Source organism: Staurois parvus, unplaced genomic scaffold (genome assembly GCF_062004578.1).
Source record: "Staurois parvus isolate SC_StPar_1 unplaced genomic scaffold, SC_StPar_1.0 ptg000244l, whole genome shotgun sequence".
Lineage (NCBI taxonomy): Eukaryota > Metazoa > Chordata > Amphibia > Anura > Ranidae > Staurois > Staurois parvus.
This window is the reverse complement of record NW_028318040.1, coordinates 29,381-55,051: the sequence shown is the minus strand read 5'-3', so window position 1 is coordinate 55,051 and position 25,671 is coordinate 29,381. Positions and strand designations below refer to the sequence as shown.

At 41.0% G+C, this 25,671-nt stretch overlaps 1 protein-coding gene across 3 annotated transcripts in view; it reads right to left on the bottom strand.

The window, feature by feature from the left end:
* Nucleotides 1–25,671, bottom strand: part of PAPSS1 (3'-phosphoadenosine 5'-phosphosulfate synthase 1) — a 152,900-nt gene that overhangs the window by 114,332 nt on the left and 12,897 nt on the right. For 2 of the 3 annotated variants that reach the window (XM_089680495.1, XM_089680496.1), the window contains exons 2-3: nt 8,298–8,412; nt 2,341–2,576 (exon numbers count right to left, since the gene is read on the bottom strand). In XM_089680495.1, the coding sequence (XP_089536621.1) occupies nt 2,341–2,576; nt 8,298–8,412 (351 nt within the window). Of the gene's footprint in view, nt 1–2,340; nt 2,577–8,297; nt 8,413–21,529; nt 21,600–25,671 lie in introns of all 3 variants that reach the window. The other variant, XM_089680497.1, reaches the window with a different exon arrangement.

Below are 25,671 nucleotides of genomic sequence, written 5' to 3'. Positions count from 1 at the left end.
GCAGCCTTCTGGGACACATCACAGGTCCCATAAGACTGCGGGACTTGTGCATGCACAGTAGGAAAAGACTGTGAAGCCCTTCCCTTACCTAAGATGCCGGCTTCTGCACCCAAAGCAGATTGAAGAATTGGCTTGGGCGTGGACATCGTTGGATTCCTGGACCGGTAAGTGTCCTTATACACTGCTCAAACAAATTAAAGGAACACTCTGAAAACTCATCAGATCTCAAAGGGGAAAAATATCATGCTGGATATCTATGCTGATATGGGCTGGGTAATGTGTTAGGAACTTAAGGATGCCCCATCGTTTCATGGAAATGAAAATTATCAACCTACAGAGGACTAAATTCAAAGACACCCATAAAATGAAAGTGAAAAAATGATGCAGCAGGCTAGTCCATTTTGCTGAAACTTCATTGCAGCAACTCAAAATGGTACTCAGTAGTTTGTATGGCCCCCACGTGCTTGTATGCATGCCTGACAATGTCATGGGCATGCTCATAATAAAACGATGGATGGTGTCCTGGAGTATTTCCTCCCAGATCTGGACCAGGGCATCACTGAGCTCCTGGACAGTCTGAGGTGCAACCTGGAAGCATCGGATGGACTGAAACATGATATCACAGAGGTGTTCTATTGGATTTAGGTCAGGCGAGCATGGGGACCATTCAACGGTATCAATTCCTTCATCCTCCAGGAACTGCCTGCATACTCTCGCCACATAAGGCCAGGCATTGTCGTGCACCAGGAGGAACCCCAAGACCCACTGACAATGGGTACAAGGATTTCATCCCGATACCTTATGGCAGTCAGGATGCCATTGTCTAGCCTGTAGGTGTCTGTGCGTCCCTCCATGGATATGCCTTCCCAGACCATCACTGACCCACCACCAAAATGGTCATGCTGAACGGTGGTACAGGCAGCATAATGTTCTCCACGACTTCTCCAGACCCGTTCACGTCTGTCACGTGCTCAGGGTGAACCTGCGTTCATCTGTGAAAAGCACAGGGTGCCAGTGGCAGACCTGCCAATTTTGGTGTTCAATGGCAAATGCCAAGCAAGTTCTATGGTGCCGGGCAGTAAGCACAGGGCCCAACAGAGGACACTGGGCCCTCAGGCCACCCTTACGAAGTCTGTTTCTGATTGTTTGGTCAGAGACATTCACACCAGTGGCCTGCTGGAGGTCATTTTCTAGGGCTCTGACAGTGCTCATCCTATTCCTCCTTGCACAAAGGAGCAGATACCAGTCCTGCTGATGGGTTAAGGACCTTCTACAGCCTGTCCAGCTCTCCTAGAGTGACTGCCTGTTTCCTGGAATCTCCTCCATGCTCTTGAGACTGTGCTGGGAGACACAGCAAACCTTCTGGCAATGGCACATATTGATGTACCATCCTGGAGGAGTTGTGCAACCTCTGTATGGTCCAGGTATCGCCTCATACTACCAGTAGTGACACCGACCCTAGAAAAATGAAACCCTGATGAACAACAGTCAGAAAAGATGAGTAGGGAAAAAAATGTCAGTGGCCCCCAGCTGTAAAACCATTCCTGTTTTGGGGTTAGTCTCATTGTTACCCATCTAGTTCACCTGTTGTTAATTTCATTAACACCAAAGCAGCTGAAACTGATTAACAACCCCCCTCTGCTAATTAACTGACCAGATCAATATCCCAGGAGTTTAATTGACTTGATGCTATACTCTGATTAAAAAAAGTGTTCCTTTAATTTTTTTGAGCAGTGTATTAAAAGTCAGCAGCTACAGTATTTGTATCTGCTGACTTTTTCTTTTCTTTTGAGGAGACTGGCGCTCCTCTTCAAGAGATCCCCTCCATTTCTGCTATGACTGCTACAGGAAGTGAGGGAAAATGTCCCCAGCAAGACACACAGAAAATACAACATTTGGTAACGATTTCCTACTATATCATAAACTAAGAAATGTTTTGGCTTTACATACACTCACAGGGATTTTCAACACCATCAAGGTACATTACAATGGCATTTACTATTTGTGTAAAGCATTTATATTTAAAGAATCATCAATGTTTTGTTGAATATTAGCTCCACTGATTTTTCCAAGTCCATGCATTTTGCTACATTTTTCAGTGCAGGCAAAATCGATATGACAAAATCCACTGGTTTCAATAAAAGACCTATTTCCAGGAACACATCTAAAGTGAAAACGCCCTACATTTTTTGAGTAATACAAGTTCAACAGATAATCAGCTTGAAAAATTACCCACAGGCAACACAAATGTAACTACATTATATTGCCAGTCAAACGTGCGAAAAGTTTAAAAATACAATTAATAGATGCTTAATCTTGGACTATTTAAATAAAACTTGCCTTAGCATAAGGAGATATGAAACTGGTAATGCACACAAGGCCAGCATCGGCAAAAAGCTTAGCAACTTCAGCAATACGACGGATATTTTCTTCTCTGTCTTCTTGAGAGAAGCCAAGATTTTTACTGAGCCCATGACGAATGTTGTCTCCATCTAAAGTATAGCATGGGATACCATGGCACACTAAATATTCCTCCAGAGCCATGCTTACTGTCGTCTTTCCAGCACCAGACAGGCCTGAAACAACAGAAAGAATGCAATCAATAGTATATTTCATTTAGTATTGTTTCCTGGCATTTTTAATTTTAGCTGAGCCAGGCACCAAAAAAAAGTGAGCCAGTTTTCATAATCAAATGAGCCATAAGATCAATAAAAGACATAATTACACCAGCCAGCCATAACATTATGATGACCCACCTAAAATTGAGTAGGTCTCTACTAAATCCCCTTCCCTTACTTCACTGATAACAGATCTTAACTTCCAATGCGATATGGAAAAAAGATCTGCCCTAAACAATTCTACCTATCACACATTTAAGCTCCATTGGTCTCGATGGTTACAAAACCCAAACTGCTCCGTAAAAGTCTGATAAATTCACTATAAAATACTGTGACCCATCTGCCTAGACTGGTGCACTTACCCTTCCCTTCCATCTCCCCTTTCCCACCTCCCCTATTTCCCTACTCCTTGTTCTCCACCCCCTATAGATCTCTTCTACAACCTTACATGGTTCAGATTGTACTGAGCATACCTCTCATGCTAACACCACTTATTCTAGTATTACCCCCAGCCAAATGGTGGGGAAAATATTGTTTTGTTTACTTTCCTGTACTACATTATTTCTAACTGAACCGTATTTACCTACAATGTCTTGTTACTAAAACTTCAATAAAAACTATTTAAATTTAAAACTGAGTAGGTCCCCTCTTTTTACCTCAAAACAGCCCCTTCTTCCACCAAAACAGCCCTGACCCACTGAGGCATGGACGCCACTAGACCTCTGAAGGCATGCTATGGTATCTGGCAGCAAGTTGTCAGTAGCAGATCCTTTAAGTCCTGTAAGTTGGGAAGTGGGTCCTCCATAGATCAGATTTGTTTTTCCAGCACATACCACAGATGCTCGATTGAACTGCGCTCTAGAGAATTTGGAGGCCATGGCAACACCGTAAACTCATCATTGTGTTTCTAAAACCATTCTTGAACCATTTTTGCAGTGTGGCAGGGTGCATTTATCCTGCTAAAATAGGCCACTGCCATCAGGGAATACGGTTTCCATGTAGGGGTGTACTTGGTCAGCAATAATGTTTAGGTAGGTGGTATGTGTCAAAGTAACATCCACATGAATGACAAGACCAAGGTTTCACAGCAGAACATTGTCTAAAGCAGAATGCTGCCTCCGCCGGCTAGCTTTCTTCGCATAGAGCATAATGGTGCAATTTTCCCCAGGTAAGCGATGCACACACACCCAGCCATCCACATGATAAAACAAAACAAGATTCATCAGACCAGGCCACCTTCTACCATTGCTTAGTGTTCCAGTTCTGGTGCTCACGTGCCCAATGTAGGAACTTTTGGCTGTGGACACGGGACATTGGCACCTTGACTGGTCAGCAGCTACACAGCCCCATAAACTACAAACTAAAATGCCCATTTTTTTCCAACACATCAACTGTCAGTGATCTTAATGTTATAGTTGATCGGTGGATATTTCCAAGCATACAAACATAACCAGTGCTAGCCCCCAACTTCTCAACTGCCAGTCAGTCTATCACACTATTTCTGTTAGTGCGGTCCAATAGTCTTTGCCAGATTGAGATGCGTATCTGCCAGTACTAGCACTGGAAGAAGAAAAAAAAAAAATACGTCTTGTAGTCAATTAAGTTATGAAACATTATTCTAATCATATTTAAATATATAATATCTGGGAAAAAGTACGCCCTCCACTATCCATAAATGTGAAGTAGAAAACAAAACTAAGGCGAAAATTATGGCCCTAACAATAATTCCTTTATCCTATATAATAGTGTAAGCTTGAATGATAACACATACAGTAAAAAGATAGAAATGCTTGAATACATGTACCTATCTATGTACACACACATTTTTAGATATGCAGGATCTACTGTTGAATCTTTTGTAACACACTGCTTTCTGCTCCTATGTGATATTCAGAAAGTACACATTTTCTGTCTAAGGCTGTATTAGACTACTACTTCATAGTACATTTGTATCTTCATGTGAAAAAACATCCTCTTCCCTGTGAGTACTTATTGCTCAGAGCCTGGATCTAAAGCCAGCCATTCATGTATTGAAATTTGGCTGGTTCAGCAGGGACCTGCCAAACTGCGATCCACATATGGCCACTGTGGTTGAACAGAAGTCGGTCTACCAATTGGTTTCTGTACAACCATCCTATCGGGTTTTAGGATTTTCCCATCCACCTCGAGTGTGTGGATGGGGGAATCAGGTAATTTTTTCTGCATAACCCACTGGTTGAACCAAAAAAAAAAAAAACGGTTCCTCGAAGGCCAGCTTCAGTGACTAATCCTGACCAGATGCATACAGCATATGAGAGTATCAATCAATTTTCCTGTGTAGTATTAAAAGAGATGTATGGCCAAAACTTATCATATTTCTCTTCTGGGTTAGAGAAGTACACTTACTACAGTTCTGCACTCCTACAACTCAGAATCAGTCGACAGCAGTCTAGGCCTGAGTTTTGTACCTGCATCTCTGACACACTGGGGTAGATTTAGTAATAAGATGAAGCTTCACTTTATAAACAATACCAAATCACATGCTAGGAAAAGGAAAAAGGAACAGCAATAGCCCAATGAATGCTTAGGCTGTCAAAGCATGGATTGCACTATTGTACCTATTAGTAACTGCCTAAAATGACCAAACTAGTTTTCTCTGTTTGTTCGCTGATTCTATGATCAGAATCGGTTGGGAAACGACTTTCTACAGCATAGTGAAAACAAAATAAATATATTCGTGCTATGTTTGTAGTGTGTGGCAGCTGTCACCAATAGGTAATACAACAAACCTTCAAAAGCATAAGAGATTATAAAAATGAAGCTCCACCTAAATAAATAAAATATAAATGGTATTCCATTCAATAAAAATGTGACTAAATCATGAAACTCAGTCCCTATAAAGTTAAAAGCAGTAAAAATCTTGAAGGAAACAGTCCACCACCTTTGACAAATAAGGTAACTCTTCATAGAAAGTGTTCAGAGGTCCACCACCACCTCCCTGTGAATTTCAAATTCACCAGAAACGTGGGCTGACATTACAACAGCAAATATGCCCATGTGTTAAATCCACAAACAGCCAAAGTAAATGTGATAACACCAGTTCCTGCGTCCACATGCACCTCGCAATAGAGCCAGGGCTGTGACAAATAAAGCTCCCTAGGAGCTAAAAAATCTCAAAGTTGTGAGTGGATGAATCTGTTTTTTGAATAAGCAAATGGCGGACAGACTGGAATTTCAAATACCCAAATGTAACCTTGTTTCTTTGGTGATCTTGTGAAAGTTCCTCTTACTATTTTGCAGTGTGAGTTGTTAACACCCCACACTTGTCTTCTTTTTTAGTTGAGACAGAAAACTAGGTGTCCTAACAGGGCTCTGAATCCAAATACCAGCAACTGCTACTCCACCTCCTATTTTCTACAGCAGCCTTCACTAAATGGTGGATCGCGGTCCAGATCCTGGTCTGGACCTTCAGCCTGCAGTGCTGGATTCCCAGTGACCTGCAATCAGTGTTTACTAAGACCACCGACATCCTAGCAACCAATGACATCACATGTGTGCCCGTCTCCCTGCAGCACATTTTTCCTCCCAGTTTCTGCCCCCTACCTGCCTGGCTACAGGACTATATTGGTCAGGAACATTGTGCACTCTGATGGGCTCTACTGATCTGAAGGGAGACTCCCATGGGGGCAACTGGTCTATGGAGGTATACTGATGGAGACAACTGGTCTATAGGGGTACTCTGATTGGGGCAGCAGATCTATGGGGGAACCTGATGTAAAGAGGTATTTTAATGTGGACATCTATGTAAGATGGGGGGCTGATGGGACATCCTATGTATGGGGGGAATTGTGATGGGGCAAATGATTTGAGGGGGGACGCTGATGGGGACACCTAATTTAAGGGAGCACTCTGATGGGGGCAACCAATATATGAGGGTACCCTGATTGGGTTTCTTGATTCATGGGAGTTGTGAGGAGGTGTATAAGGCACATAAAATGGTTAAGGGCTAAGTCTTTAGAAGAATTACTTAAAGCAGAGCACCACCCAAAAGGGGAAGTTCCGCTTTAATCCTATGTCCTCCGCTACCTATTAAGGATTGGCACCTTTGGGGAGCAGGTACCCAAATTTGACACTTCCGCTGCGATTACCTAGGCCATCAGAAGTGGAAGTTGTCCCCTCCCTCCCCATAGTCTTCTGGGGCACGTGACAGGTCCCACAAGACTACGGGGCCATTCACAAAGCGCAGCGCTTCTCGCGCATGCGCAGTGGGCATCCAGTTTTGAAGCCGCAAACTGTCACAGCCGGGTTCCCACACTGAAGAGGCTGACGCCAGGGAGAGAAGACGGCCAGTGAAACCAGCAGTGGTGAGGGCACTGCTGGACCGAGGGACAGGTAAGTGTTTGTATTTTAAAAGTCAGCAGCTACAGTTTTTGTAGCTGCTGACATTTTTTTTTTTTTTTCAGGTGGAACTCTGCTTTAACAGTCCAAAATATAGTCCAATATAGAGTCCAAAGGGAAATCTCCTATGATCTGCTTCTCACTTGAAGCTGCTATCCCAAAACTAAGAAGTGAACTATTAACAAATGCCAGCAGAAAAAAGGGGAAGCATCATCTAAGTGTAGCAAACCAACATATTTTCTTAAACTCACATACTTACATGTAAAACACTGCAACTTGCTTTGAATAGGGTTTACCCTGTTGTCCTGGGTTCCCACTTTACAATGGGCAGTCGCCACTGTGTCTCTGTAACACAGTAGGAAGCTGGAGCAGTCAATCAAAGCCAGGATATGGAGCATGCGTGCTTCAAGATGGCCTGTAGAAGAAGCATGCATGCTCTTTAACGTGTAAGCACACCCACACACTGCTCCATTCTCCTGGACCAATGTCACTTCCGCTCCTGTCCCGGCGGTGCGTTCCAAGCTCGATTGCATGAGTCTTTCCACTGCCTGGCTTTGGTTGTTGGCTCCAGCATCCAACAGCATTACGCAAAGACACAGCGATGGCCCATAGCAGAGCGGGATCCTAGGACTGGGACAACAGCAGTGTTTACCCTATTCAAACGGAGTTCTAGTGTTCTACATGTGAATGCCAATTTGTGAGTTTAATCAAATATGCTGGTTTGCTACTCTTGGATGGTACTTCCCCTTTCTCTGCCCGATTTATGGGAGCACCTGATGTAATGAGGTACTCTGATGGCGACACCTAATGTAAGGAGGGAACTTGATGTATGGGAGTACTCTGATGAGGACACCTTATGTAAGGGTTACAGTAGTTCTATTATTATTAACTTTAAACGTGGATGTGATTGGCCTGCTTTTATTTTTTTACTAAAGAGTTATTTATCTTACATGTTGCTTCTGTTAAAGATAGCTGTTTGTATTCCATACCAATACAAGAACAAATGTAAAGCCATCAAATTTGAAACTGTCCATATGTTTAATGTCATAAAAGAAAATTGACACTAAATATTGTTGAAATGCTATGAAAATTGTACATTTCTCATTTTTTGATAGACATAGTGACTACATCCTGTGTCAAAGCACATACATGAGAGTCGGATCTCAGTTGGAAGAAAATTTTAGTGACTGGATGTGATCAACAGTATGCTCTGCATCATACAGCCCCTTCCTTTGCAATCCTACTGCAAAAAAAAAAACAATATGTTGTTTTTTTGTTTTTGCTGAAATGTATCTCATATACCAGTTAGCCAGACAGTGCATCCACGAAAGCCACTTCTTGTACCGAGAACTTGACCTCTCTTGTTCCTGCTGACATGGTGAGCTTGGTAAGTAACGTTGGTGGCCCGCTGCATCCCCTAGAGAAAAAGAACACATTACAGGTAAGAAGGTCGATTTGTTAAAAAAACAAATCAGTGTTTTACATACAAGCTGCAGTTTTAAAAGCTCTTGCCTCACATTGCAGTATGCTATTGTACAAAGTGTAAAAAGAGGTGAGAGATCCAGAAAAATGTAAGCAATAACTTCTGCTCACTAGTAACCTCATATTGTCATTACAGAAGTTTAGCCAATGATCCAATGTGCAATGCTCTTAAAGGAAAATCTGACATTGAAAAGCTATAATGTGCGAGAACCTAAAAGTGTCTGTTGTCTGCAGACTCTAAAGCCTCATTCACACTGGCACTGTCAAAATTGAATTTATATGTATTTAGAGGACATTTCTAAACACATATAAAATGTACTTAATTTAATTTTCCAATGTGTCATTCACTGTTCATATACCTGCTTTTAAATAAAATAGAATTCTGTGTGTCCAGGATCTGATTAGAAGCTATAAACACTCCTAAACTCAATGCAGAATCTAAACTCAGAAAAAAAGTGATCTGGGAGACATAAGGCCCCTTTGCACACAAGGCCATCTAGGTGCAGTGCATTCCTCCCTGCATTTTAGTGCACCTAAGGGCTCATGTACACTGCAGCTGATAAACTGACATTCAGGAGCTTTTCTGCGTTTTTTTTCAGCAGTCCCTGAACTCTCCCTAATGTTTTCCTATGTGTCCATGTACAAAGTCATTTACAGGCAATTCAGTTTACAATCGTTTCTTTAAACGCACCAAACTTGCATTCAGGAGTAGATTTTATCAGTGTTTCAAACGCCAAACGCTTGCAAATGCAGCTAACCGCGTTTATAAGCATTTTTTAACTGTTACATATCCAAATGCTGTCCAGAGCCTTTTTTCATCATCAGAAATGCATGCAAAGTGTTTTTCATGTATTCAAATGGACCCAGTACACCAGCGCAGTCAGTTCCAGGTTTTGCGTGAAGGAAAAAATGGTAGAACGTGCTGCATTATGCTCATGATGGGATCCATAGTGAATACAACCAGAAAAGACAGCTCAACAAATACTGCTCTCTCTTTCTCTCAAAATGTCTGAAATAGTTCATTTTTGACTGTTTTTCAGTGCATTCTGGGCATTTTGAAAGGTCTGAAGTTATTTTTAAAAAACGCTTCTAAACGCAAAACGCACATAAACGTGGTATGCAAACGCAGCTAAACAGACATTTTTTTAACCTACGTTTTCCAGCAGTCAGTTTCCATCATTCAGAAGTGTCCTGTGTACATGGAGCCTTAAGGCGGCCATAGATTTCCGAATTATCGGCCAATTTAAAAAAAAAAAAAAACGGCCGATATTCGTACCATTAGTGGGGAAAAATGTTGGCCGTTTTTCTTAATTTTAAGAGATTTTGAAAATCGTCCAAGCTGGAAAATCCTGGGATGATTTGTTAGATCGGCCGATTTTCGCTGTAATTTATGGTCAAATCGGCCGTTCTTCTGGCCGATTTGACAATAAATTGACTATGAAGCAAAAGAAGAAATAGAAGAAATAGATTTTGCAGGAGAAGAAGAAATAGAATATCAAGAAGTAGAATAGAAGAAAAGAGGAGAAGATGAAATAGATTTTGCAGAAAAAGCCGGAGAAGAAAAAAGTTGCAACATTGCATCTATTTGTATGCATTTCGGATACAGATGTTTCTATTCAAGTACAAATAGATACAATGTTTTTTCTCTTCTTCTTCTTCTGCATAATCTATTTCTTCTGTCAAATATAATAGCGGGTCTCTATGCAGGGACACCGCTATTATATTAATTGACGGCCGTAGACGGGACTAAACCCGCCGACCTTTTTTTTTAATTAGTGGCAACGTCGGCCGTCTGAACGACCGATTTACGACTTTAAAAAAAAAAAAAAAAAAACGCTGATTGTCACCAAGCAACAATACTTTCAGCTAGTCAGTGCTAATAAAAACCAGCCTCACAATTTTAGCTCTTACCAACTTAACGCTCCTTCTACCCAAGCATGGAATCCAGCATATGCATCAACTAAGTTCTGCCCATTCCCTGTACAGTTGCGACAGACTGCCATTTCTTCTGAAGTCCCCCGCTTTTTTTGGCTTCTAATGGAAGGAGGCTTCATTAACCCCTTCCCAACACCTGTAAACATATATGTGGCCTCACAGAAGTGGGTCTTCTTCCATGGGGCCAAATATGCATATATACACCTGTGTGTGTGCTCCCAGAAAAGAGAGCCCTTAGTCTTGTACTAATGATTGGGAATTGGGAGACCTGATTCCTGATCACTATAATAGCCAGTGATTGGCTATCACAGTGATCAGTCATTGTTCAGCCCACCCCTGTGGTTTTCTTTTTTTTTTTCTCCTCTTGAATAGAAAAAAAGGTTGTATTGTACCTTATTCTCCTTGCTAGAGGAGAAACATGTAAATAAAAGAACAGAGTGTGAAAACATAAATAACAAAAAATAAAGAAAAATAGCTAAATCAGGGTTTAAGCTAGGACAGTGTTAGGGTCAAAGGTCAAGGTAGGGGTCTGGGTCAATGGTCAAAGGTCAGTGCATTTTAAGTAGGATAAATAGAAAAGCATTTAATAAAATTAGTGTCAGTGTATTTTAGGTAGGAAAAAAAAATGCAAAATGTGCACCATTGTTTCTGGGCCCTACTATGTGTACAAACAAATAACATGCACATATGTAGTATTGCTGCGATCACCAGGAGCAGAAACATTTAATTTGGTTCGTTCTTTGGTGGTAATTTATGGTTTTTGTTTTTTATCATTTAGGGCCGTTTTTTTTTTTTATTAAAAAAAAAATAAAAAAAAAAAAAGCTGGAGATCCACATTATGATTTACCACTAAACAAAAGGACAACATGTCTTGAAAAGAAAAAAAAAAATCACTCTCTTTCATTTACTACCTGAGCTGAAATAGAAAAATGTCAGTAGCAAGTAGATTGTGTTGCAATATTTTCAGAAAATGATAAATATAGTCAGGCGTTTGTCAGCTGCTGGTTTAAGATGCAAAAGATAAAAGCAGGCTCAGAAACTGAGTGAGCACAGAGAAATAATATGTAAAAGAGGAAAGAAAACATTTTATTGGTGGAAAGCTAAAATAACTTCCTGAAAGTTTTTTTTCCCCAGACTGAACTAGTTTTAGCAGAGATGATGTGATTCCAGTCGCAGTACACAAAGACCTTGTAAAGATGCACAGAAAACAAAAAACCCAGTGTTCATGTACTTATACCCTGCAACTGCAAAATCATTTCCATAAGAAATCAGCCAGCAACACATCATATAATATTTTGAGTTCAAATACTGGTGTGTCCGCAGTTCATTCTTCACCTTGCAGTATAAAGTAATGGCAGATGGGAAAAAAACCTAACTTCAAAATGCAAAAAAGAAAAGCTCTGGCTCCTGTGTCAGTGAGTGGCTGCTGCAGGGGAGAAGAAGGAGCACCAACAGCAGTTAGGCCTTGGAAGCCTATGAGTGATGTTGTGCCTCCAGGAATTCACAGCTACCTCTATCTCTAATTTCAAAAGTTTGAACAACCTGAGGATAGAAGCAGATTGGGTGCCATGCACTGCTCCAGATTCGGTCTGCTCCAGTTTTGATAAATCCCCCTCACTGCATTTTGGATTCCTCACTTGATAAGGGGCAATCTACTTTTATTTTATTACCCTTGATAAAATAACTTTTTACTTGCTCCCTCATAAAGAATTTCTTCCAATGGCTACAATCACACAGTTGGATGCAGAAGGACACCTAACATTGTTTGTCAGGCAGCGTTCCACCTCTGAGCAAACGAAAAACAAAAAGAGGGCGCACAGGCCTAGTGCATTATCATAAAAAATATTTATTGAAAGGATAAAAAAGTAGGTATACTCACAATGAACATATAAAAACACAGGCACATCACAATGAACAGTGGTGTTCAATCCATATAGCATATAAGTCCACAACGATGGAACCCTGAATGACCAACTGGCTGCCGCGTTTCGAGGACTCAGCCTCTTCCTCAGAGCCAACCAAGTGTTCCACCTGTAGCTCGGGTTGCTATGCTATTCCAACCTCTCACCCTCTGAACGCTGATGGGATGCTTACAATGGTAAAATCTTTATCCCAAAAGGAAAACAAAAAACTGCTGCTGTAACTGCTTATAAAGTGTTAGCTCAGATATGGCTTTAAATTTCTGTCAAGTCCATCTAAAGCAATTCCATAACACTACCCTCCGCCTATAGTTACAATGCTGTAATAACAATGATCAACAAACAAATCAATAACAATGACTAAGTGCCATTAAGCGTGACACGCGTTAACATCTCTCCTGCTTGAACCCTCATTTTGTGTGCTATGAGCTTTTATAATTGCTAGTAAGAATAAGTATTATGGCCCAGCGGAGTGTGTAGCCATTCTCTTCAATTGAAGGTCTTAGAAGAGTCCTGGTTGTGGCACACATCTTCCATTTGAGAATTATGGAAGCCACTGTGCTCTTGGGAACCTTCAGTGCAGAAGAAATTTTTTTAGCCTTCCTCAGATCTGTGCCTCACAATAATCCTGTATCTGAGCTCTGTAGGCAATTCCTTTGACCTCATGGCTTTTTCTCTGATACAGTATACATTGTCAGCTGTGAGGCTTTTTGTAGAGAGATGTGTGCGCCTTTCCAAATCATGTCCAATCATTTTAATTTACCGCAATTGGAATCCAATCAAGGTGTAGAAACATTTCAGCAACAATCAAGAAAAATGGGAGGCTCTTGGGAATCTTCAGTGCAGAAGAAATTTTTTTGTACCTTTCTTAGATCTGTGCCTAACAATAATCCTGCCTCTGAGCTCTGTAGGCAGTTCCCTTGACCTCATGGCTTTTTCTCTGATTCAGTATACATTGTCAGCTGTGAGGCTTTTTGTAGAGATGTGTGCGCCTTTCCAAATCATGTCCAATCAATTTCATTTACTGCAATTGGAATCCAATCAAGGTGTAGAAACATTTCAACAACAATCAAGAAAAATGGGAGGCTCTTTGGAATCTTCAGGGCAGAAGAAATTTTTTGTAGCCTTCCTCAGATCTGTGCCTCACAATAATCCTGTCTCTGAGCTCTGTAGGCAGTTCCTTTGACCTCATGGCTTTTTCTCTGATACAGTATACATTGTCAGCTGTGAGGCCTTTTATAGAGAGGTGTATGCGCCTTTCCAAATCATGGCAATCCATTTAATTTACCACAGACAGACTCCAATTAAGGTGTAGAAACATCTCAGCAATGATCAAGAGAAATGGGAGGCACCTGAGTTAAGTTTCAAAGTATTGTTGCAAAGCGTCTGAATACTTATGCCAATGTGATATTTCAGTTTTTTATCTTTAATAAATTCACAAACGTTTCTAAAATTTTGTTTTCACTTTGTCAGTTTGGGGTAAAGAGTGTAGATTAATGAGAAAAAAATAATTTAAACAAGATAAGTATCAGGCTGCAACATTAACAAAATTGAAAAAAGTGAAGGGGGTCTGAATACTTTCTGAATGCTCTGTATAAGGCAACACTATACTAAATGTTCTCATAAAATCAAAAAAATATAGCTGACAAAACATAAGTGCTCTCTAAATAGCCAGGTACCATTTTTCTTCTTTTTTTTTGTGGTGGTGGCAAGAACTATACAAGATTACTGGTAGCTATGTCTGGCGATGGTCCTTTCTAACTAGATCTTCAACCTGCATAGATCTTGCAATAAAATGCAGGGGTATCTGATCTATGAACTTTCTGAATTCACAGGTGCTACATCCGTTTTTTTCTCACCAGGGAACCTGTCCACTGATCCCCTGATGAGCTGAGCGGCCGGATGACAGGTCCGTGTCTGCTGCGCTTATGCAGAGCGTACATGGAAACAGCCCACTCTGCTCTATGGGCAGTCAGATGTAAACAGACCACCTGTCTGTTTACACCTGACTGCCCTATGATTGGATCTAGTCAGACGGAGGGGAACAGATCCCCTTCCATCTGTTTCTGCCGGATTCTACTGGATTGTAGGTAGCTGTGTGTAAAACAGGCAGAAGTCCGTTTATATCCAACTGCCAATAGAGAATGGAAGGTCTGATTTGATCCGCCTGAAAAACAGACAGGTAGACCCCAATCAGATCACTTGTATGAAAGGGGGCTTAAGTCCCAAATGAACACATAACGAGTACAAAGACTCAGACATGATTTATTATACTATTTTTTGGATTCCTAAGGTTTAATTCAGATCAAACAACCACGCTCATCATTAGGGCCAATGGTGTGCTGGCAGGAACCATGGTAACATGCTAATTCCTGTGCATCACATTTTTTCCTTTTTTTAATTTTTTTTGTCCAAACTTGTCATAGCGACATTTCTGTTCACACAGTGAGTTGTGATATGTTATACTTTTTACTATAGACCACTGCAACCTGTTTTCCTAAGACCACACTACGAGCCCTAAATGTGAAGGAGCAACATTTAAAAAGCCTAAACAAACACTAAAAAGTTAAGATTAAATTGAAGCTCATGTAGAACCTGTGCATCAGAGGTAAAAATGACTCCACGTGAGGGAAGAAACTACTCCACCTTAGGGTCCTTTTCACATGGGCGTTCCATTTTTTTCAGTCACACTTTTTCCAAGAAAAAAAATGGATAAGTTCACATCAGTTTGCATCGGTTTTTCATCCGTTTATGTTGTTTTTTTCATCCGTTTACATTTTTTTTTTAAACAGAAGAAAAATACGGTTTTCTGTTTAACCGTTTACATCTGCTAGTCCATAGAAATACATGGGTGTCCGCTTTTCATCCATAAGCGGACAGATGAAAAACGGACCGCCTATGTGAAAGGCACCTTAGAGTTACTCACCATTAAACACTGATATTTGATTGGAAAAGCATGAGAGAGAAAATCAATGAGAATGATTTGTAATGTATGTTTGCTTACCTATTAATCAGAGTTCCAGTCAGTTTTGTGTGTATTAAAAATCATCAGCTGCTGACTTTTAATAAACACACACTCACCTGTCCCAGGGTCCAGCGATGTGCTCACCCACCCTGTCCCTTCTCTGCCTCTTCTCTCCCTGGCACCAGCATCACAACTGTGGGCACTAGGCTGTGACAGCTTGCGACTTCACAGCTGGGTGCCCACTGGAAATTTGCTGTACATTCTGATTGGTCTTCTGGGACTGTGAAGGTTCCCAGGAGACTGTGGGAGGAAGGAGGGAGGCCGAATTTCCGGCTCACTTCGCCATGGCGAACTGAGTCAGAAGTGGGAACGGGTACCTGTCAAAAACAGGTATCCGCTCCCCCCTCCTCCCCAAAAGGTGCCAAATATGGCAGTGGAGGAGGGGAGGTGGCAAACAAGCAGAGCTTCCACTTTTGAGTAAGCTCCGCTTTAAGAATCAATGACATTGGTAAAATTGGTTGCTAAAGTACATGTGAGCTCCATTGGGCTTATTCAATAATAAGAGAGCATAAGAGTAGAATCGGCATTAATGTACGTAAAACCATTTGGGCAGCACAATGACTAATGGTTAGCACTTCCATCTGGCAGTACTAGGGTCATTGGTTCAAATCCTAACCACGGCACCACCTGCCTGGAGTTGCATGGTCTCCCTGTGCCTGCATGGGTTTCCTCCGGGTACTCCAGAAGACATGCTGGTAGGTTTATTGGCTCCTGTCTAAATTTGCCCTAGTATGTGTATGTATGAATGTAAGTAGGGACTTTACATTGTATGCTCCTTGAGGGTTAGGGACTGATGTGAATGTACAATATATAGCTATATACATCTACCTGTGCGTGTGTGTGTGTGTGCGTGTAAAGTGCTGTGTAAATTGACAGACTTAGTCCCTGTACTAAATAAACAAACAATCAGAAACCAGATACCATTGGCACAGCTACTTTACAGCTTCCCTTTAGTGGCTGAAAACTGGCTTCTTATCATGCCACATCCTAATGCACAATATTACCCCTTAATACAGGCATGTCCAAAGTCCGGCCCGCGGGCCATTTATGGCCCGGGGGTCGGTTTAACACGGCCCTCCAACAGCCCTCCCTGCTCTGTGTAATGTGGCCCTCCCATGGCCCTCCCTTCTATGGCAGACAGTCTTCTGCTTGAGAGCAGAGGGCAGTGTGCATGCCTGACTGCGGCACGTTCTCCCTGGTCTGTGTAAATGCGGCTGTCGCACGGCCCTCCCTTCTGTGGCAGACAGTCTTCTGCTTGAGAGTAGTGCGCATGCGTGACTGTGCCGCGCTGGGAGCGACAGAGGGCGGTGACATCAGGGCCGGGCTTGCAGCGTGAAGTGTGTTTCTCTTCCCCTCCCGGCTGCCGAGCAGAGACTTCAGCTCCAGCTACCTTTTTCACCCTTCACATTAGTGCAGGTAAGTTTTTTTTAAATTTATTTTCAATACATTGTGAAAACTCAGCTGTCAGTTGATCTTAATGTTATGAAATGAAAAGTATGTCGTTTGCAATTAACTTGGCATAAAATAATTTATTTGCATTTAATTGTAATGGTTCAAAGAATGTTCGGAAAAATGTTCGGCCCTCCACCATGTTCACTTCATCCAATCTGGCCCTCTTTGAAAAAAGTTTGGACACCCCTGCCTTAATAGAAATGATTAAATAACCTCCATTTGTAAACATACCAACACAGCTTTATTATAGGATCTGTGTCCTGAGCAAGTTAGCTTTCAAAAGCACATTCTGTACGTATGAATTACAGACAGAGCTATGATCACTCAATCACTCTAGTATATATATATATATATTCACCTGTCTACAGTATAGGGGGGATTATAATAAATATATAATAAACACTGTTGGAGGGGATTTACTAAAGTTGGAGCACACAGATGCTGTGTAGAGTAACCTCAGCTTTGCAGTGACCAATCAGCTTCCAAGTTTTATTGCCAAAGATTAACTGAACAAGTTAGCATAGCTCCCAACTTCCTGAGATGGGAACGAGGGACACCTCTTAGCAAAAGTATGTAGTCATAGGACATGACACCTGAAACGCCCCCCTTAAGGGAGAATTACATTTAAAAAAAAGAAAAAAAAAACAAAACAGAACAATTGTTGGCTACACCTACAAGTAGTTTTTTGACCACTACTATTCCTTTATATTGGCTTTGGAAATATCCAAATGCAGCAATTTAGAAATTGGATGAAAGGTTTAGCATTGTAAAATACTTTGATAAATAATGCATTTTATATACAACTATATAGATCATATTCAAAATGAGGGCCAAATGAAGAGGAAAGAGGGACTTTGTTCCATATGAGGGACAGTCCCTCAAAATCAGGGACAGTTGGGAGCTATGAGTTAGACCACATCATACTGACAGTCCGATCACGTCCACCTTCCAGTTTTTCAGGTGGACTCGATTGTTAGATATAGTTAGAGTCCTTTCACACGGGAATTTAGATTTTTTTCATGAGTTCAGTCACATCTTTTCCAAGAAAAAAAACACATCAGTTCACATCAGTTTTTCATCCGTTTACGTCAGTTTTTCATCAGTTTACATCCGTTCATCAGTTTACGTCCGTTTTCTTTACATCCTTTACCAATGCAAAAAACGGACCGTATGTCCGTTTTTCATCCGTTCCTTTTTTTACAGCAGAAAAATAGGGTTTTCTTCTGTTCAAAAAACCTGATATTAACAGATGCGGACAATAACGGATGTAAACAGATGATCATCTGTTTACATCTGCTAGTCCATAAAAATACATGGGTGTCCATTTTTCATCCATAAACCGACAGATGAAAAACAGACATGCGGAATGCCTGTGTGAAAGGGGCCTTAGTCCAGCTGAAAAAAGACAAAAGTCCATCTTGTTGAACCATAAAAAAACCAAAAACAAACAATAAACATACAAACAATAACATACAAGTTATAATCCTATATCCACAGTTGATCCAGAGGAAGGCAAAAAAAAAAAAACCATCAAAGAATGCCGCAATTTGCTCCTGCAGGGAAAATATTCCTCACTGATCCCCGGAGAGGCAATCGGATATTCCCTGGATCAAATTTACCTAAAAATGTTAGTATCCAGTTATATTTTGTGTATCTGTGTTTTGGACCATCCATAGGTCTCTATGGAGCGGTGGGTGCCAACAGACTTGTGTCTGCTGACATCTGCCAGCATCTGATCTGATCCTGTACACTAAAAAACAGATGGATGGAGATCTGTTCCCCATCCGTCCAGCGGATCGAATCGGATGACTGTCGGATAGAAATGTTTAGGCGGTCTGTTTCCAACCGACCGCACCATAGAAAACAGCAGGCTGTGTCTGTGTCCGCTTTATCTTTATCAAAGTTGTACAGGAATCACTTCTTTCCTAATCTATACATCACATGTTTTTGTTTAACCTCCGGAAGATTCCTCCCCTTCCTGACCAGGTAATTTTTTTGCTATTCAGCGCTGCGCTATTTCAACTGGTAATTTTGTGGTCGCGCAATGCTGTACCCAAACAAATATAGAATTTATTCTCTACTTTCGGTTACAAAAATATCCAATAAACTCAAAGTTAGTCATATATTTAGGCCAAACTGTTTTCTGCTACTTTTTTTGGTTAAAAAAAAAAAATCTCAGTATGTGTATATTAATTTGTGTGAAAGTTATAGCGTGGAATATATATTGGAATTTACTCAGCTTTTACTTTCTGACTGCCCATCACATGTCTCAAGGTGCTAAAATGCAATGGCAGTACAAAGATCCTCCAAATGACCCCTTTTAGTAAAGTAGACACCCCAAGGAATTTTCTGAGAGCCATATTGAGTCACTGAAAGATTTTATTTTTTTGCCACAAATGTTTGAAAAATGAATTTTTTTTTTTTTTTTGCACAAAGTTGTCAGTTAAATGACATATTGCTCATGTATGCCATGACTATATGTGCAATAACACCCCAAAACACATTCTGCTACTTCTCACGAGTATGGTGATATCACATGTGAGAGATTTTTTTGCAGCCTAATTACATACACTCCCCCAAAATCCAATGACTGCCTCTAAGCTTTCAACGAGCGTATTTCCTCATATCACTTCCCCACTAACTATCACAGTTAGCCATCAGAGGCCCTAAAATGACAGAACAGTGCAAACACCCTCCCCCCCAAATTACCCCTTTTTGGAAAGTAGACACAGAAAGAATGTGATAAGAGACATGGTATTTTGCAGAAATCATTTTTTGTCACAGGGTTTTGAAAAAGAAAAAAAAAAAAAAATTTTTGTTTTCTTTCTTCATTTTCCAAAAACTTATGGTAACAAATGAGATCTGCAAAACACTTACCATGCCTCTTAGAAAATATCTTGGAGTGTCTACTATCCAAAAAGGGATCATTTGGAGGAAGGGGTTCCTTCTACTATCCTGGCATTTCAGAGCCAACATCAGAAGCTTCTGCCACACATCACCCACTGGAAGAATAAGCCTTTTCTGACACTTTCTGTTTACATGAAAAACGTTTTTTTTTTGCTAGAAAATTACTTTTTATAAATATATATTTCTTTAATGCAATGGCCCTAGAGAATACAATGGTGGGTGTTGCAATTTTTTGTGTCACACAGTATTTGTGCAGTGATTTTTCAAATTTTTTTTTAATACACTTTTTTGAATATTAATGTACAAAAACACAATATATTGCCCAATTGTTTGATAAACTATAAAAGATGATGTTACGCCAAATAAATAGATCCCAAAAACATGGCGTGCAACAGCAACAAACTACGTACATATTTAATATCGATAGGCAACGCTTTAAAAGCATTTACAGGTCACCACTTTATATATACACAGGAGGACTAGTGCTAGAATTACGTCCCTGGATCTGATGCAATCTCTGTTCGCCTTTGTGCATGAACACAGGAACAGGGGCAGGGGTGATTTTTTTTTTTTTTTTTTTTACACTGTTCCTTTTTTTTTTATCACTTTTATTGTTATCACAGGGAATGTAAATATCCCCTGTGAATGCAATAAGCAATGACAGGTAATCATTTCTGAGTAATCCGGGGTCTATTAAACTCTAGATCTTTCTTCTAGCCCTTAAAACATCTGATCACACCAAGATCGATACGATTAGATGCTTTCAGAATTTAAAAATGCTTCTCTTAATATTCGGTGAAACAGAAATTATGAAATGCTCGTAGCTTCCAGTCTCTTAGACCATAGATATGATCAGAGCCATCTTGGTCTCCAATCAGCTCTATAGTCAGCTGGTAGAACTGCTGGCTGCATTCTTAGATTTCCCTGTGGGATGGGAGAGCCAAAGAAAGTTGTGAAATGTGGCAGGGGGTGGGGGTGGGGGAGAGGTTTTAACATCCCTTCCCACTGCTTGTAGAAATGATCCAGCAGCTACTTAGCCACTAGGATTGCTTTTAGATGAAAGCCGACCACCAGCTGAAGAAAAAACAATACCAGGATGATGCCTGTAGCTGCATGCATCATCCCAGTATAACCACTCAAAGTCCAGCGATGTACCAGTATGTTGCTGGTCCATGTTGGGCATATATGTAACAGCAGAGAACATGGGCATATGATGAATCGGGTCTGTGGACCTATATGACTGCAAATCATTCTTTTTTTTAATGTCCATTTTGAAGGTTAGACCCAAAAAAGTTTTACATTCAGATACCGTGATAGATTTTCATGTGAATGGTCTGGCAAGAGTTGAATTTTGGTGAGCGGCGATGTATTGTTGTGTGTATAAATTGCTTTGGCCCACAATCAATTGATACAAATCTTCCATGAAAAACAGTGAAGGGGCTAAACGCTAGCTGGCAGCGAACGGGGACGATCCTGCTAACACTGTGTTTTTGGGGAGAATATACAAAGAAGGCACTAGTATAGTTCTGTTTGTGATCAATATATTGGTCCGTACAAATCCTATACTAGTAATGGCGGTGATCAGCGACCTATAGCGTGAGTGCGATAGTGTGTGGGCAATCAAAAGCTAGCTGACACTGGCTGGGAGGGGAGCTTACAGACCCTGACACTATCTGATGTCACTAGTGGCAGTAAAACAGAGATCAGTGAAAAAGTCTATATACTAGCACTGTACTAATGGCACTGGATGGGTGATCAAAGGGTCAAATGTGCTCATCTAACTTCTATGTGTAAAATGTAGGGCTTTTACTCACAGTGAGGTGTTCTCTCTTCTCTCCCTGGACCAATAGGGGGGGCAGCGGGGGGCACAGGCGCGTTCACAATCTGAAATAGAAAGCGACGTAAGGTTACGTCGCTTTGCCCAGAGCCGCTGCTTGCCCGCACAATGTGGACAGGCCATCGGCAAGTACTTAAATAAAACAACCCTTAAAATTTTTTTTTTAATTTCTCAATACAGTATTTAAATTTTATTTTTTTCACATTTCTTATTATTTACCAGGGATTTTTTGTTCCACTTTGCTTTGAAAGAACAAATAAAGATTATTGCTCTGCAATGCAAAGCTTGCTTTGAACTGTCATGAATAAGTTAAATTCATGACAGCTCAATATAATAGTGATCTGTGAATGGCTAGAGCTGATCACATGGTACCATGGTACATGAGAGCCGTGGGCCAATCACATCTCACCAGGAAGAGAAGCAGAGCTGTTATGAATCAGATTGATTCATAACAGCTTTGCAATCATGTGATCATTGGGTCCCGTTCACTGAGATCTTCATTCTCCTGTGGAAATGAGCCCCCGTGTTAGTATCTGTATGTCGCTTTGCCTTTATCTGCCGCCTGTCCGCAGTACATTGTGGTCAGGTGGTCGACAAGCAGTTAAGTGAATGAGCACACTGATTTGATGGTAGCTGCAGTTCCACATACATATAACAGCAGACTATTGTATATATAGCTATTCTTTGGATATCACAATTTTCAGTAATTACTTGACTTTTGGGGGGGTTAGACACATATTGGCGCATAAGTTTCTTTTTACTTTTTTTTATACTGCCTCTTATCCGATGCGGATACGACTTCTGTGAGTTACCATAGAAGTCTATGGGGCTTAAATCGCACTGAATCTCCACATTTATGTAAGGCTCCATGCACACAGCGTTTTTGTGTTAGCATTTAGCAGAGTTCTGTCGCTTTTTTCGCATTTGTGTTTTTTAGAGGTTTTTCGACCAAAAAACGTATTTTTTTTTTTAGTCAAAAAAAGTCAGAAATCGCTGGCTTTCTGCGATTTACTGCATTTTAGCGTTAGAGCATTTTTACAGCTCTAAAACTCCTCTAGAAACCCACTAGTCCTGGGTTTTTTTCCAGCCGAAAAACGTTGATTACAGTCTATGTGTGTATGGACACATAGGAGAACATGCTGGGGGGGTTTACTGGCTGTAGAAAAAAAAAGTCAAGTGCATGAGGACTTAATGTCATTATTAATATAAAGCCAGCCATAGATGGACTGAATCTCAGTAGGTTCAGCAGGGACTTTGGAACTGAACTCAATCCATCGATCATCTTCACTAAAAGGAGCGTTTTGGATTTTTTTTGCATAGGACTACTGGGAGGCTACAGCCAGTAGCAGTGATCATTGTGTTCTGCTGACACAGAAAGCTCCCTGCCAGCAGAACACAATTGCACTGCAGGAGTGATTCCCCCAGCAAGCAATTTTTCAAGCAATGAAGGAAAGAAAATTAAATAATCACTGGCTTGCCTTAGGCTAAAAACCTCTGTTATTCCATCAAGGCCCTGAACTGTAGAGGGAATGTGCTTTTCATTGTTTTTTAGATGCACAGGTCACCTGCTCTGTAAGATTGTGTGTACAACTCTGTCCTGCATTTAGGTGTGGTTGAGTTCATAGCAATACACCACATATGAAAGGCCAATGATACCAGTAGTTGTCACATTGTTCACATGGCCACAGTGGAAACACATAATACAACCTTAAAGGGCAAGTCCATTTTTAGACATGGTACACATACCTACCTTACAACTGCTTGCCTGGTTTTTGTTTTTTTTTAAATGCTCGTTTTCTAGCTGTGTGTCAGTACTTTCAAATCACAGCTTCAGAACAAGCATGATTTAATGGCTTCCATCCTTTCTGAACCACTGAGCTGGAACAGGTTTACAGGTAAGGTATTGTGACACTTCCCTGACACTTAAATCAGCATGACAACAAGGAATCTACCAATCTACCATTCTCAAAAAAAAAAAAAAAAAAAACACACAGCAACAGCAGCCCACAATATTCTTTTATACAACAGATGAATCCTTACATTATTATACTGTATAACAGCACAATCTAAAAATACCTGAAAACACTGAAATGCCGTTCACCAAGTTATTGTCATGTCTTCATACGTACGTAGGTAGGTTTCCAAATCTTTCCTAAGGCTAGGTTCACACCTATGTAGTTTGTGTTTGATCCGTTTCTGCAGTGCTTTTTGTGGTGCGTTTTGCATTTTTGCATGTGTTTTTGCCACATTTGTTTTTTTTTCCAACTTGTTGTTGGACAGATCAAACCACATAAAAGTGTCAAAACGGATTAAAAATGCATTACATGCTTTTCTGCAACGTCTCCAATAAAGTCTTTTGAACCAAAAACGCAATGTTTTGCATTTAAAAAAGTCCCTGACCCTTTCCAAAAAACCGCACCGGGTGAAAACGCGGAGATGTGAACGTGTCCCATAGGAAATCATGTTAAATGGACTGATGTGCGTTTCTGCAAAACGCAATGGAAAACACATGGGTGTGAACCTAGACTAAGACAATCTGGCTACAAGAAAGCATGTCATGTATACAAATGGTCACATGAAAAATTTGGTGAAGATATGTGTAACATGTATTGTGGATGTTCTATTTTATAGTTGGAAATGTGGCCTCCCTAAGGTTCGTCCGGTCTTTTCCACATGGCGCAGCCCTCAAGTTTACCCCAGTGGTGACATGCAGGCAGGTAGCCAAAGCAAAATTCCAACCTGCCAGACAAGAGTATCGTTTGTAAACAAGCAGCGGAGAAAGCAACCAAAAATCAGACATGGGTTAGGGCATGCAATGTATGATAAAAGACATAGGGCAGGGCAAGCAATAGACCCTGACTACTGCAACGCCACCCCCATGCCTTTCCGCCTATCATGAATGATGCTGTCAGACGCCCCCACCCAACCAACCAGTCAGTATCTGCTGCCCCTCGCTACCAATCCCTCCTTTATCTTTCACTCACCCAATGAATCAATTTCAACTTACTAACAGCATACAAAGCCATCCACAACTGTGCCTGAGCAACAGTCACCAACCTCTTCTTAAACCCTTGGCGCTGACAAATATGCGGCCTCACAGAACTGGGCTTTTTTCTGTGGGGCCACATATTTACATACCTGTCTTTGTGCTGGGAACGCGCCACACAGATCCAGGTTTATTCTCAGTATCTGTATTCCTGATTCACCTGCATATCCGGTTTGTACAACCGGTAGCCACTGTGCTCGCTATCCTCCTGGCCAGGGGTCTGGTAACATCCCATCTGTTGTTCTTTTACAGCAAGCAGTAATGTAATTACATCACAGCTCACTGTAGTGGGCAGACATTGGAGTTTCAGGCTCCCAGTCTGATCCGCTCATTACACACGTGTCAGCCAAAGCTCTGCTTCCAGCTCCAATTACAGCTCAGCCTGCTCACCGCCGCCATATCAACCTCAACGTGTTGTGCCCACACACCCAGATCGTCACTTCCAGCAGTGGGATATAAAAGTCTGGAATTACAAGAAAAGTAAGTCATTGTACCGTACAATGTTTAAACGTTTTAATAGAGCCTAGAGAGAGCATCACAAAAGTGCAAACTTAGCAGGATCCTGGAGTTGGGCTGTTTTTACAGATCACAGACCACTACTAAGGACATATATGTGTACAAAAGTGTAAGGATATGATCTCCTAGATTGTAAGCTCCAAGGAGCAGGGCCCTCCTATCCCTCTTGTATTGAACTGTATAATTGCTGTATCGTCTCCCTTTATATTGTAAAGCGCTGGGCAAACTGTTGGCGCTATATAAATCCTGTATAATAATAATGAATTCACACCACAATGCACAGCAGCTGGAGCGATTCACCGTTTCCGGTTGCACTAGGGGGCAGTGTGGTGAGTAATTCAGCACATCAAACAGCTCCCTTTTTTTTTGGTTTGTAGAAGCTTTATCTGAAATTTACAAAACATACACCTCATTCACTGCAAAGTCAGGCAGCACGATGCACTGCACAACATCGCAGTGCGATGCCATAAAATGCAGCATGTCTGCATTTTGGTGCAGTGCTAGGCAGCGTTGCAGTGTGAATGGTGCACAGGAAACACTTGTGTCCCTGCAGCGAT